This window comes from Tupaia chinensis, unplaced genomic scaffold (genome assembly GCF_000334495.1).
Source record: "Tupaia chinensis unplaced genomic scaffold, TupChi_1.0 Scaffold000493_1, whole genome shotgun sequence".
Taxonomy (NCBI): domain Eukaryota; kingdom Metazoa; phylum Chordata; class Mammalia; order Scandentia; family Tupaiidae; genus Tupaia; species Tupaia belangeri.
In genome coordinates, this window is record NW_006160005.1 from 1,656,268 (window position 1) to 1,671,628 (window position 15,361).

Genomic DNA, 15,361 nt, shown 5'->3' on the forward strand with positions numbered 1-15,361 from the left:
AAAAGAAAAAAAACAAAAACAAAAACAAAAAACCCCTCCAAAAAGAAAAAAAAAAAATGGAATTGATAAACCATTTTTTCCCCAAAAAAAAAAAAAAAAGACACTGTCAAGGAAATGAAAAGTAAAACCATAAAATAGGACTGTTACCCAAAATACATAAAGAACTCCTAAAAGTCAGCAATAAGAAAACAAATGACCTGATTAAAAAATAGGCCAGGGGCCAGCAGGTGGCATAGTGGTTAAGGGGCTAGACTCCCACATGGCCAACTGCAGTTTGAGTCCCAGACTTGGGAGCTTGCTTTCTTACTCTCTCCTCTCTGGTGAGCACATGTGCCCTATAGCAAGTTTAAAAACAAAAACAAAAGCAAAATGATAATAATAAATAAAATTAAATAAACAATTCTTCTTTTAAAAAAATAAACCGACAACATTAATTGGCACCCCCCCAAAGAAGATATGGAATATAAACATATGAAAAGATGCTCTACTTTATAGGCCATCAGGACATCAGGAAATTGCATATTAAAGCAACAACGAGACTTCACTGCATACTTTTTTTTTAGAGCGGTTTTTGCTATAGGGCACGTGCACTCACCAGAAAGACAGAGAGACAGGAAGAGAGAAATCACCTCCCAAGGTGGATGGCCACAATCCCTTCTCCTCCATTCTCCTCTCGGGATCTTGGGCATCCACGCACATGCACCCAGAACTACACGCTTTTTATAGTGACCGAAATTCAGAACCAAATGCTGACAAGGAGGTGGAACAACAGGAACTCTCTTTAGTTGCTGGTGGGAATGCAAAATATAGTCACTTCAGGAGACAGTTTGGTGATTTCTTGCAAAATTAAACATACACTTAACATATAAGGCAGCAATTGTACTCTTTGGTATTTACCCTTGAATGAGTTGAAAACATATCCACACAGGGAACCAGCAGTTAGCATAATGGCTATGTCGCTGGACTCCCACGTAGTCGACCGCAGTTCACGTCCCGGACCCGGTGGCTTGAAACTCACGCCGGGCGCGTGTGCGTGCGTGCCCAAGATCCCGAGAGGAGAATGGGGGAGAAGGGATTGCGGCGTGACCATCCCCCCTGGGGGGTGATTCCTCGCTTTCTGTCTCTCTGTCTCTCTCTGTCTGTCTGGCGAGCGCACACGCCCTATAGCAAAAACCTCTAAAAAAAAAAAAAAAATGCCCACACAAAAACCTGCAACTCAATGTTTATAGAAGCCTTATTCATAACTGCCAGGACTTGGAAGCAACCATGATGTTCTTCTGTAGGTGAATGATTAACTATTGTACTTCTAGACAATTGAGTATGCTTCTGTGCTAACGTGAACTGAGCTATCAAGTCATGAAGAGACATGGAGAGAACTTAAATGCATATTATTAAGTGGAAAAAGAAAACAGTCGGAAAAGGCTACATACTGTGATTCCAACTATATGACATTCTGGAAAAGGCAAAACCTTGGGGCCGATAATCAGTGCTTGACATAGGTTGTGGGGAAGGTGGGCTGAGTAGGTGAAACGGGATTGTTAGGACAGTGAGGAGTTTTTTATAGTATTTGTGTGACATTATAATGGTAGGTACATGCCATTAAAAATATTTTATTTAACTTTGTTTATTTACTTATTTTAATTTGATCAGACAGAGCTAGAGAGAGAGTGGAAAAGTGAGAAAGCAAAGCCATCAGGTCCGAACTTGAACCACAGTCGGCCATGTGGGAATCCAGCGCCCTTAACCACCACGCCACCTGCCGGCCACTGTATATGCCATTAACAAATAATAATTATTATTTATTTAAATTATTTGTTATTAAAAAAAATAAATAAATGGCTTATTATTAAGCTATGTAGAAATCCAGCACCTTAACCACCACGTCACCTGCCAGCCTCAGTACATGCCATTATTCATTTGTCTGAACCCGAAGAATGTACTCCACCAGCACAGCACACTATGGGCTTCGTGTGATAATGATGTCGATGTCAGTTTATCAGTTGGATAAATCTCCTCCTCTGGGGGATATCGATAATGGGAAGGGCTCTGCCTGTGTGGGGGAAAGAGATATTGTGAGATCTCTTTACCGTCTTAATTTTCCTGTGAACCTAAAACTACTCTAAAAATAGTCTACTGTGAAGTAACAAACAGTACATGCTCAATAAATATCGACGTGTCCGATGTGGTGTGAAGCACCTTCCAGCAGAAATTTCAACCCCAGCAGATTGGCCCAAAATCCGTGCACTCAATACCATCTACTGTCTCAAAAAAGTTCGATTACATTACCGAGTCATCAGAAAAGTCACCATATGTTTTTCTATGTGAAAATGCATCATGACTTTTCCAACAACCCGATGTACTGAAGACCCAGATAACTTAGAGGCGCTTTACCTTTGTTTTTCCAAATCCTTGAACAGATACTAAGAATATTTACTCTAGCATCTTCTCATAGGCCAAGCATTCATCTCACTGTCCCACCATGACACTGCTGGAGTTGGGGGTGAGGTGTGGAAGAGGGGAACATAAAGTTCTGGTCCAGACCTTCCATTCTTCAGCCCTAGTTTCTCTTCTCAATCATGAAATGCCCTTTGAGCTAGAACAAGCTAAAGCCAACTTAAAGTAACTCAAAAGATGGAATATTTGGCTTATAATATTCAAACTTTGTGAAGACACAAAAATATCAAGTCATCAGCTGTATCATTATTGACTGTCTTAAAATCAAATATTGATCATGCACACTTAAACATGATAACTTTGAAGTGGATGCTATAAAATGATTACCATACATCCCTAAAATTTGAAGACGATCTTGAATTTTTTAAAAGAATTACTTATTTAATTTTATTCATCATCATTATTATTTTTCCAATTTGCTATAGGGCATATGCACTTACCAGAGAGAGACAGAAAGAGACAGAAGAAGTGAGAAAGTGAGCTACCAGGTCTAGGACTCAAACTATGGTTGGCCGTGTGGGAGTCCAATGCTTTAGTCACCACACCACCTGCTGGCCCTGAATTTTAAATGTTACTATTGGTAAGATGATGTACAACATGTTCAATTCAGAAAATATAGTTATCAAACAATAAAGAGTCTTCTGTGCTTTCTTATGATGTTAAATAGGGTTTATTTGCATTAGTAAGAACTAACTTTTTGGGGCTGGCAGGTGGTGTGGTGGTCAAAGGCACTGGATTCCCACATGGCTGGCTGACCGCAGTTCGAGTCCCAGACCTGGTGGCTTGCTTTCTCCCTTTCCCTTTTTCTCTCTGTCTCTCTCTGGTCAAATTAAAGAATAATGGGATGCCAGCAGGTGGAGTGATGACCACCATGGCTGACCATGTTTCAAGTCCTAGACCTGGTGACTTGCTTTTTCACTTTCCCTCTCTCTCTCACTCTGTCCCTCTCTGGTCAAATTAAAATAAATAATTAAATACATAAAGTTAAAGAAAATAATTCTTTTAAAAAATTTTAAAAATAATAACAAATGGAATTAAATAAATAAATAATTCCTTAAAAAATATAAAGAACTAAACTCTGGTGAAAACAGGTGGCAACTGAGGGGCTAAGGTTACTGTGACAGGGGTCACTCACTGTGCTCTGATTACGTTTGAGAGAATATAAAAGTGTTAATTTTCTTTTTTTTTTTATTTTTTATTTTTTGGAGAGGTTTTTGCTAAAGGGTGTGTGCGCTCGCCAGACAGACAGAGAGAGACAGAGAGACAGAAAGTGAGAAATCACCCCCCAGGGGGGATGGTCATGCTGCAATCCCTTCTCCTCCATTCTCCTCTCGGGATCTTGGGCACATATACACACGCGCCCAGCGTGAGTTCTAAGCCACCGGGTCCAGGATGCGAACCGCGGTCAAACACGTGGGAGTCCAGCGACATAGCCATTACGCAAACTGTTGGTTCCCAAAAGTGTTAATTTTTTAATTCATTCAAAATGCATGGGTAATTTAAAGAGGGAGGATGCTCAAGCATGCTTGCTTCTCGTGGGACCAGGAGAGCTACTTCCTGGCACGTGAGCTCACTGTTGGCAAGTACCCATGGCCAGCCTGGGGGTGTATCATGGGCAATGCCTTGGAGAACTTCACCTAGGTGATGTGTGCAACATTGGCATGGCCATGCTCACTGGGTCAGTCTTACATTGAGTTTTTGTTTGTTTTGTCTATTTTAAGGCTTTTGCCATCATGTGCGTGCACTTACCAGAGAGAGACAATGAGAGGGAAAGTGAGAAATCACCATCCCTCCCACAGGGGGGTTAGCCACACCGCAATTCCCTCGCCTCCACTATCCTCCTGGGATGTTGAGCACACGTGTACATGCACCTGGTGTGATTTTCAGGTCTGGGCCTGAAACCATGGTGGACCATGTGGGAGTCCAATACCTTAACCACAACACCATCTGTTGGCCCTGCACTGATTCTTAAGAATGAGACCATTAGCTTTTTTTTTTTTTTTAAAGAGAGAGATGTTTGCTATAGGGCACGTGTGCTTACCAGAGAGACAGAAAGCGAGAAATAACCCCCCAGGGGGAAATGGTCACACTGCAATCCCTTCTCCTCCAGTCTCCTCTTGGGATTTTGGGCACGCACACACATGCACCCAACAGGAGTTTTAAGCCGCCAGGTCTGGGATTTGAACCACAGCTTGTGTGGGAGCCAGCAACGTAACAATACTCTATCTACTGGCCCCTAGCCTTTTTTTGGAGAGATTTTCACTGTAGGGCGCGTGCGCTCGCCAGACAGACAGAGACATAGAGACAGAAAGAGAGAAATCCCCCCCAGGGGGGATGGTCACGCCGCAATCCCTTCTCCTCCAGTCTCCTCTTGGGATTTTGGGCATGCACACACATGCACCCACCATGAGTTTTAAGCCGCCAGGTCTGGGATTTGAACCACAGCTTGTGTGGGAGCCAGCAACGTAACAATACTCTATCTACTGGCCCCTAGCCTTTTTTTGGAGAGATTTTCACTGTAGGGCGCGTGCGCTCGCCAGACAGACAGAGACATAGAGACAGAAAGAGAGAAATCCCCCCCAGGGGGGATGGTCACGCCGCAATCCCTTCTCCTCCAGTCTCCTCTTGGGATTTTGGGCACGCACACACACGTGCCCAGCATGAGTTTAAGCCACCAGGTCCGGGACACGAGCCGCGGTCAACTACGTGGGAGTCCAGCGACATAGCCATTACGCTAACTGCTGGTTCCCGCACTAGCCTTTTTCTTAGTGCTATTTCTCTCCCTAGGGAGTGACGGCCATCAGGTGCCTGAAGATGGGGGATATGTTGTTGGGCTCTGGAGCTGGATTGCTGGTCTTCTGTAAAAGCCCCAGCTACAAAACCATCAAGTAAGTTCTCAGCCTCACAAGTCAGGATGGGAGGAGGTTTGCTTAAAGCTAGCAACTTAATAATACGGGCAGAGTGATATTGGGTTAAAGAATTTCGTCTTGCTATTAAAATGAGTAGGAATCCCAGCTGACGGTGGGTTCTTTGCCAATGAAAAGTCAAAGGCTTACACTGAATGAAACCAAAGTAATCCACTATTACCCAGAAGGACATTGTCCTTTGAATAAGTACATAAGTTTTTATTTAGCTAACATATTTAGCCATGGCAAAGGAAATACGATGTTATAAGTACCTCACATAACCTCAAATTTTAAACATTCAAAATTGATCTATTCCATGAAATGTATTATGTAATAGGTCCCTGTGATGTGTATGAGACACTGTGTTAATGTGTTTGAATATAAGTTTTTTTTTAAAGGTACTTATAAAGTTTATTTACTTTTTTCCTGAGTGAAAGAGACAGAGAGATATAGATGGACTGAGAGACCACACCCAGCAGGGTCTCTACCCCATGATTCCCCCAGCCAGCCCCGATCATGGGCACGCACTTGCCCAGTGTGAGTACAGGTTCTGATACAAATAGCCAACATCCATCAGCTATTTCCATGTGCCAGGGACTGTGCCAGGGACTTTTCATGGTTCATGTACCAAAAAAAAAGTGAAATAAAACCTATACATTGTTGGGACCAGCAGTTGGCTCAATGGGTATGTTGCTGGACCGCACGTAGTCGACCGCAGTTCGAGTCCTGGACCCAGTGGCTTAAACTCATGCTGGGCGCGTGTGCATGTGTGCCCAAGATTCTGAGAGGAGAATAGAGAAGGGATTGTGGCATGGCCATCTTCCCTGGGGTGTGATTTCTCGCTTTCTGTCCCTGTCTTTTTGGTGAGTGCATGCACCCTATACCAAAAACCTCTCAAAACACAAACAAAAACAGAAGTTATACATCGTCAATAACAGACACTTACTAAACATCTCCTCCTCCTCCATTCATACCAATGTGCTAGTTGCTATTTAAAAAAATAAAGAGGAACTAGTAGATGACGTTATGCTTACATCACTGGACTCCCACATAGTTGATCACAGTTCGAATCCCGGAACTGAAGGCTAAAACTCAAGCCAGGTATGTGTGTATGCATGCTCAAAATCCCGAGAGGAGAGCAGGGGAGAATGGATTGTGATGTGACCATTCCCCCTGGGGGGTGATTTCTTGCTTCCTGTCTCTCTGTCTCTCTCTGTCTTTCCAGTGAACGCACACACCCCATAGCAAAAATCTCTCTTTCAAAATAAAAAAAAAAGACAGATCTCTGTGATCCTCCTGCCTTAGCCTGCTGCCTGGGACTACGGTATGTTCCACCAGTTCTTTGTTTTCTCTTTCTGTTTAGACAGAGTCCTGCTGTGTTGCCCAGGCCAGCCTGGATCTCACGATCCTCCTGATCCTCATGCTGCAGCCTCACCAAGTTGCTGGGACCACAGGCATGCACCACCGTGCCCAGTCTTTTAGGTTAAACCAAGAATCGAACCTGGTGTGGTCCTAGCCTGTAGAGCATAGATTTCAGTAGTGTGTGCAGCTGAGACTGAGCCAATCCCCTCATTTTTCTTTAAGTTCTTTTTTTTTTTTTTTTTAATTTTTTCTTCCATAAGAGAGAGGGAAAGACAGCACCTCCAATAGGTTCTTGACACCACAATCCACCCCCCACCCCGGCCCCTGCTTCAGCCTGCCCCTGCTCATGGGCAGCATGTGCCCAGCATATTCAGTGAGGCCTTCCGATGAGAACCCATGGGGTCAGTCTTGAACAGTGATGCATTTTACCACTGTGCCAACATCTGGCCCTTAACCCCCCAATTTTTTAACCCTCATTTTAATTTTTTAAAGGTTTTTGCCATAGGGCACGTATGCTCACTGGAGAGAGACACAGAGAGGAAAAGTAAGAAAGTATCCCCCCTCAGGGGATTGGCCATGCCACAATTTCTTCTCCTGAGATTTTGGACATGTACAAACACGTCTTGGTGTGATTTTCAAGCTGCCAGGTGCAGGATTTTTTTTTTTTTTTTTTGAGGCGTTTTTTTTTTTTTGAGAGAGGTTTTTGCCATAGGAGGGTGCGTGCGCTTGCCAGACAGAGAGAAGCAGAGAGACAGAAAGCGAAAACTCACCCCCCCAGGGGGGATGGCCACGCTGTAGTCCCTTATCCTCCACACTCCTCTCGGGATCTTGGGCACGCATGAGTTTTTTTTTAACCACTGGGTCCAGGATGCAAACCGTGGTCGACTACGTGGGGGTCCAGCGACATAGCCATTACGCTAACTGCTGATCCCCCAGGTGCAGGATTTGAACCATGGTCACATGAGAGTCCAGCATACTTATCACCATGCTACCTGATGGCCCCTTAATCTTACCTGCTGGCTCCTGTTTTTAAGTTCGAATGTTCCCATTGCGGTAAAGATAGATTCAACACAATGGTTACAAGCTTTATGGTAAAGGTTTCTGTAATAACCTTCGTGAGTGTCAGCTCGGAGTGGATGCGATTTCTGCCTCCTTGCATTCAGTAGACTGAGAAAGCTTACGTGAGAAGTCACAGAGAACAGAAAGGCAAGTGGGATAATCCAAACAATTGCTGAAGGCCCACGATCTCGGGCCTTGTCCCAGCCCCTCGACCTTGCCTTGTCTTCTCGGAAGCCCACATGCCAGTGTCAGTAGTTCCTGGCCGCCCTCTGTGGGTTAGAGCACACTACCCCATTTTCCCAGCTTTTCTCTCCAACCTTGGAGAAGAGGGGTTTCTCTGTGGTTGGGTAAACTGGACCCAGGATTCCTGGCAGCTTGCTCAGAGTCACAGTGTCACTAGTGAAGGAGCTGGAGACGACTTGTGGTCTGTCCTTTCTTGGCTGTTCTGTGTCTCACCAACACTCAACTCTTGAGAAAACTGCATTTCTCATACTCTTCTTGCACAAGAACCTACGTTAATTTTTTTTTGGGATCTTGCACAAGAACCTACGTTAATTTTTTTTTTGGGGGGGGGTATAGGGTGAGTTGCATGCACTTGCCTGAGAGAGACAGAGAGAGAGGGAAAAAAAGAGAGTGAGAAATCACCCCTAGGGGAATAGCCACACTGCAGTCCCTTCTCTTCCATTCTCCTCTTGGGATCTTGGGCACACAAGCTCATACACCTGGTGTGTTTTTCAAGCCAGTGGGTCTGGGACTCACACTGTGCAGTGGGCCATAACCATAACACCACCTGCTAGCCCAAGAATCCCTATTGAATTCTTTTTTTAAAGAGAGATTTTTGCTATAGGACGTGTGCGCTTGTGAGAGACAGAGAGACAGAAAGTGAGAAATCACCATCCAGGGGGGATGGCCACACCGCAATCCCTTTTTCTCCACTCTCCTCTTGGGATCCTGGGCACACTTGCACATATGCCCATGGTGAGTTTTTTAAGCCACCTGGTCTAGGACTTGAACTGCAGTTGACCACATAGGAGTCCAATAACATAACTATTACGCCATCTGCTGCTCCCCCCTACTGAATTCTTATTATCCAATATTCTTAATATTCTAAATTCTTAAGAATTACACAGTAAGACTGGATTCCTACGGTGTCTTTCATTTATGTAGTCTTTTTTTTTTTTTTGGAGAGGTTTTCACTATAGGATGCATGTGCTCGCCAGACAGACAGAGAGAGACATAGAGACAGAAAGCGAGAAATCACCCCCCAGGGGGGATGGTCACGCCGCAATCCCTTCTCCTCCATTCTCCTCTCGGGATCTTGGGCACGCACACACACGTGTCTGGTGTGAGTTTTAAGCCACCGGGTCTGGGACACGAACCACGGTCGACTACATGGGAGTCCAGTGACATAGCCATTACGCTAACTGCTGGTTCCCTCATTTATGTAGTCTTTTTTTTTTTTGGAGAGGTTTTCACTATAGGATGCATGTGCTCGCCAGACAGACAGAGAGAGACATAGAGACAGAAAGCGAGAAATCACCCCCCAGGGGGGATGGTCACGCCGCAATCCCTTCTCCTCCATTCTCCTCTCGGGATCTTGGGCACGCACACACACGTGTCTGGTGTGAGTTTTAAGCCACCGGGTCTGGGACACGAACCACGGTCGACTACATGGGAGTCCAGTGACATAGCCATTACGCTAACTGCTGGTTCCCTCATTTATGTAGTCTTATTTTTTAACATTTATAATTATTAAACATTGGGGAGGAGGGGAAAATCTGAAGTGTAAAAGCAAAAACAATCCCTGAATATTCTGGCAAAGACAACAACTTTTAACGTTTTGTTATTTCTTCTTGCCTTCATTTTTTTATACAGATTTTTAAATCATTGTGTTTATTTTATCCATAAAATTTTGCTTTCTGATTTTTTTACTTCATGCAAACATCATAAACTATTTTAACATTACTACATAATCTTTTTATTATTGCAGTAAAATATAATATTCCACATAACCTTTTATTAAACATTTTAATGACTAGGCAAATATTTCATGAAGTCGATGGCCCCTAGACCATTTAGCCATTCCTTTACAACTGAATATTTAGGTTATTTCCAACTTTTCACTTTTAAATACTATTAGAATGTAGGGTCTTCTGAAAAGTCATGACACATTTTTGCATAGAAAAACATAAAAAAAATGATAACTTTACTGGCGACCCAATAGCATCCTTTGAAATAAAGGGATTTGGGACAGTAGATGGCATAATGGATACATCACTAGACTCCCACATGGTCGACTGTGGTTCAAGTCCCAGACCAGAAAGCTTGAAATTCACCCTGGGTGTGTGTGTGTGTGTGTGTGTGTGTGTGTGTGTACACAAATCCTGAGGAGAAAGGAGAAGAGGAGGGAGATAGGAGAATGGAAGAGAAGGGATTACGTCATGGCCATCCTTCCTGGGAGAGAGGGGGGTGATTTTTCACTTTCTGTCTGTCTCTCTGGTGAGTGCACACACCCTATAGCAAAAAGCTCTCCAAGAAAAGAAAAAAAGAAAGGACGAAAGAATTTTTTGCCCCCTGATTTTAGGATTATTTCTAGAAATGGAATTTGTAGTTGTCATGGTCATGTGCATCCATAGGCCTGCCAGCAGTGTCCCTTCTGTGTAAACCCTGTCATGTGCATCCCACTACATCTCCCTGATGAATATTTCTTGCCTACGTTAGCCTGTGCTCACCTCCCCGTTGCTGACCACGGGTCCACAGCAGCATGAGGAGCTCATGCCTATCCAACCATGTGGCTTCCTTGAGGGCATATCTCAAATCATATGCCTGATCTGCATCACCTGTAATGTTTGGGCTGGTTGATACATATTTGCTGGTCAAGTGAACCTACTTAACCTTTTTGCTTCTCCTTAAAGGAAAATTCAGTTACAAGGGGGCATCACTTCTATCACGCTTCGAGGAGAAGGACACCAGTTTTTTGTAGGAACCGAAGAATCACACATTTATCGTGTCAACTTCACAGATTTCAAAGAGACCCTCATCACAACTTGTCACTTTGAAGCAGTGGAGGACATCGTCTTTCCATTGTAAGTAGAGGAGGGCACTAAGAATGTGGAGAGTTGATGGAGTGTGCAAGGAATGTGATTTTATGAACGGATTTGCATCTATTAACAAAATTATGATTTTTTTCCTGTAAATTTCCCTAATGTAGTGAGCGAATGTTATTATTATTACTACTTTAAAGATCTATTTCTTTATCTATTTATTTGTTGTGATTTTCAAGCTGCCGGGTTTAGGACTCACACCATGGTTAGCCATGTGGAAATCCAATGCCTTATCCACCATGCCACCTACTGGCTCCTGTTATAATTTTTTTAGGATAGAGCGTCTGCATGAGAGAAACACTCCCACTAAGGTCTCGTCATACTGCAATCCCCTTTCCCAGCCCTCTAGCTCCACAGGATTGTGGGTACTCGTGCTGCCTCCTATGTGTTTTCAGATTGACCTGAGGATTAGCAACACAGTCAGCCCAGGATCGGCAGATGGCGATGGCCCTGTCGCTGGACTACCATGTAGCTGACTGTGGTTCGAGTCCTGGACCCGGTGGCTTAAACTCATGCTGGGCACATGTCCCCAAGATCCCAAGAGGAGAAAGGAGGAGAAGGGATTGTGGCGTGGCCATCCCCCCTGGGGGGATGATTTCTTGCTTTCTGTCTATCTTTCTGGCGAGTGCATGCACCCTATAGCAAAAACACCTCTCCAAACAAAAAAGAAACACTGTCAGCCCTGTGGTTTCCAGTGCTGCAGTCCAGCCTGCCACAGATTGTGCAGCCAAGGCTGGGTCCGTAGTGAACTATTTTAATACATTTTCTATTGTCTTCACCATGTATTTACATTAGTTTTCCACGTTCAGATTTGGGCTTCTGTAGATTGTTGGCTTTCCAGGGCCAGCAGGTGGCATGGTACTTAGGCTCTGGATTCCCACATGGCCAATTGCAGTTCAAGTCCTGGACCTGGCAGCTTGAAAGTCACGCTGGGTGCATGTGTCTGTATGCCCCAAATCCCCGGAGGAGAATGGAGAAGAGACTGTGGCTTGGTCATCCCCCGGGAAGGTGATAAGGTGATTTCTCACTTTCCCTCCCTTTGTCTCTCTCCAGTGTACGCACACATGCCCTACAGTGAAAACCTTAAAAAAAAAAAAAAAAGAAGTTGGCTTTTCTAAGAAAGCCATCATGGAAAGGGTACATACCTGGCAAAACATTTTTGTGTTTTCCCAATGCAGCTGGAAAAAGCTTACTAGTGCCTATTTTATTTTTCCTAAACTTTCTCCATTTGTTCGTGTGTCTTAGAGTCTGACCAATTCGGTAGACTTTATGTGGTGGGAGTGAGGTCTTTATTTCTTGACAAATCCCACCCAAAACAAGTGAAACAAATAACCACCAGCAGTTCTGACATTAAGAAGAGCTTCAGTCGTAGTGAGCCATTACACGGTTTGGAAACACATTTCGTCTGGGTGAGATCCCTTCCACACAAGGGGTGAGGCCGTCTCTGCTCTGAACATCCTCAGTTCTCAGCTTTAACTCACAAAACGAAAACTCACTGTTCTACATGTCAGCAAGACTTTTCTTTTTAAGAGAGATTTTTGCTATGGAACGCGTGTACTCGCAGAGAGACAGAGACTGAAAGCAAGAAATCAACCCCCAGGGGCGATGGCCACACCGCAATCCCTTCTCCTTCATTCTCCTCTCAGGATCTTGGGCCCGCATGCACATGCGCCTGGTGTGACTTTTAAGCCACTGGTTCTGGGACTCGCACCGTGGTTGACTATGTGGATTCCAGCAACGTAACCATTACACCATCCACTGATCCCACCAAGATTAATTTTCAAAACTCAGACCTTGAAATAATAAGTCATAGTTTTGGAGTCCTTGTGATCAGATTCTCCTAGATATATATATTTTAAATTACCATAGGGCATGTGTGCTTGCTAGAGAAAAACAGAGACTGAGACACAGAGAAAGAGAGGAAGGGAGAAAGCACTCTCCAGGGTGGCGTGGTTGTGGCACATCCCTTCTTCCTTTCCCCATCGTGTTGGGATTTGGGGCATGCTTTCACACCTGCCGAGTGTCTTTTTCAAGCCACCAGGACACGATTTGAAAGCAATCTGCTGACTGGGCTCTGTCTCCCGTAACGGCGAAGTTATGGGCCAGCTCCTGCTAGTACTTTCCGATGAAGTGAATCTTTATTTAAAAATTGGTCATTTGGGGGCCAGCAGGTGGCATAGTGGTTAAGGGCGCTGGATTCCCACATGGCTGACCATGGTTTGAGTCCTGGACCTGGTGGCTTGCTTTCTGACTTTCCCTTTCTTACTCTCTCTTGCTCTGTCCCTCTCTGGTCAAATTAAAATAAATAAATAAAGTTAAATAAAATAATTCTTTAAAAAACAAAAAATTGATCATTTCCAGGCCAGCCCTTGGCGTTTTGTCTAAGGGAGCTAGATCCCACATGGTCGACCTAGTGGTTCGAGTTCCAGACCTGGCAATTCGAAAAACACACCAGGCACGTGTGTATGCATGTCCAAAATCCTGAAGAGAGGGAAACCTGGAGAAAGAATTGCAGTGTGACTATTCCCTGTGGGGGTTGCTTTTTGCCTCTTTTTGTCTGTCTGTCTGTCTCTGGCAAATGCACAAGCCCTCTGGCAAACTGGAGAAGAAGAAAAAAAAATGATTTACATTCTGACGACTTTTTTTCCTCAATAAGAAACTTGTTAGGACCAATCTGTAAAATTATTTGGTCCTGGTGCTTTTTGGAAATGTACACTATTTTTGGAGAGGTTTTGGCTGTAGGTGCTCGCCACAAAGACAGAAAGAGACAGAAAGTGAGAAATCACCTCCTGGGGGGGATGGCCATGCCGCAATCCCTTCTCCTCCATTTTCCTCTCAGGGTCTTGGGCATGCACACACATGTGCCCGGCATGAGTTTAAGCCACCAGGTCCAGGACTCCAACTGTGGTCGACTACATGGGAGTCCAGCGACATAGCCATTATGCTAACTGCTGGTCCCTGGAAGTGTATATTTTAAACTATCTTTTCTATTTTGATATATTAACTTATTAATCTCTTTACCTCTATTTAAAAAAAGCTTTACTGACACATAATTTACATGTGACAAAGTCCACCCATCTAGATAGTACAATTTTTTAAAAATTTATTCTATTTAACTTGATTTATTCATTTATTTTTAATTTTACCAGAGAGGGACAGAGCAAGAGAGAGAGATAGGGAAAGTGAGAAAGCAAGCCACCAGGTCCAGGACTTGAATCACAGTCAGCCATGTGGAAGTCCAGTACCCTTTGACCACCATACCACTTGTAGGCCCCTAGATAGTTCAGTTCTATAGTTCCTGAGCATATTTACAGAGTTGTGTAGCCATCACCATAATTTAATGTCAGAACGTTTCATTGTCCCCTGAAACAAACCCACTAGCAGCTACTCCCCCTTTGTCCCTCCCATGCAGGGCAGGCCCTGACCCACTCCTGTCTATGGATTTTCCCCCTGTGCACATTTCATGTAAAAGGGGCCGCACGATGTGTGATCTTTGATGACTGGCTTCTTTCACTTAGTGTTTTTGAGCTTCATCCATGTTGTAGCATCTATCAATTCTTCATCCTTTTTTATTGCTGAATCCATTCTATTGTATGAATACACTTTTTTACTTTAGTATTTATTCCAAGTAACTCGTACTATATCATAATTTTAACTCTTGAGTCTCAAAACTAAGAGAACCACCTATTTTTACTATTAATTTCAAAGTTATAGATCTTTTCTTTTTTTAAGAATTTTTTTGTAGGAACCAGCAGTTGGTGTAATGGCTATGTCACTGGACTCCCATGTAATCAACTGTGGTTTGAGTCCCAGACCCAGTGGCTTAAACTCATGCTGGGTGCGTGTGCGTGCGTGCCCAAGATCCTGAGAGGAGAATGGAGGAGAAGAGATTCTGGCATGGCCATTCCCCTGGGGGGTGATTTCTCGCTTTCTATCTCTGTCTCGCTCTGTCTTTCTGGCAAACACATGCACCCTATAGTAAAAACTAATTTAAAAAAAAGTTTTGTTTTGTTTTTTTTTTGTCATAGGGTACATGCACTCACTAGAGAGAGAAAGAGACAGTGAGAAATCACTGCCCCCCAGGGGAAATGGCCACTCTGTAATCCTTCTCCTCCATTCTCTTCTCAGGATTTTGTGCACACATGCACACGTGAGCCTGGCATAATTTTCAAGATTCTGGGTCCAGGACTGAAACCATGACTGGCCCATGTGCGATCCAGCACCATAACCACCATGCTACCTGCTGGCCTCTCCCAAAGTTATAGAAATAAGAAAGTGACTCTTTCCTTTTCTCTCTCTCTCTCTCTTTATTATTATTTTTTTTTAGAGGTTTTTGCCATAGTGTGCGTGTGCTCTCCAGACAGAGAGACAGAAAGTGAGAAATTACCCCCCAGGGGTGATGGCCACGCCGCAATCCCTTCTCCTCCATTTTCCTCTCAGGATCTTTTTTTTTTTTTTTTTGGGGGGGGGGAGTTT

The 15,361-nt window shown here is 43.9% G+C and overlaps 1 protein-coding gene across 1 annotated transcript in view; it reads left to right on the plus strand.

Moving 5' to 3' along the window:
* The window catches only part of CFAP52 (cilia and flagella associated protein 52), a 92,478-nt gene that overhangs the window by 29,447 nt on the left and 47,670 nt on the right, over window positions 1-15,361 (plus strand). The window contains 2 exon segments of the mRNA XM_006156404.3: window positions 5,242-5,342; window positions 10,697-10,867. Of these exon segments, the coding sequence (XP_006156466.1) occupies window positions 5,242-5,342; window positions 10,697-10,867 (272 nt within the window).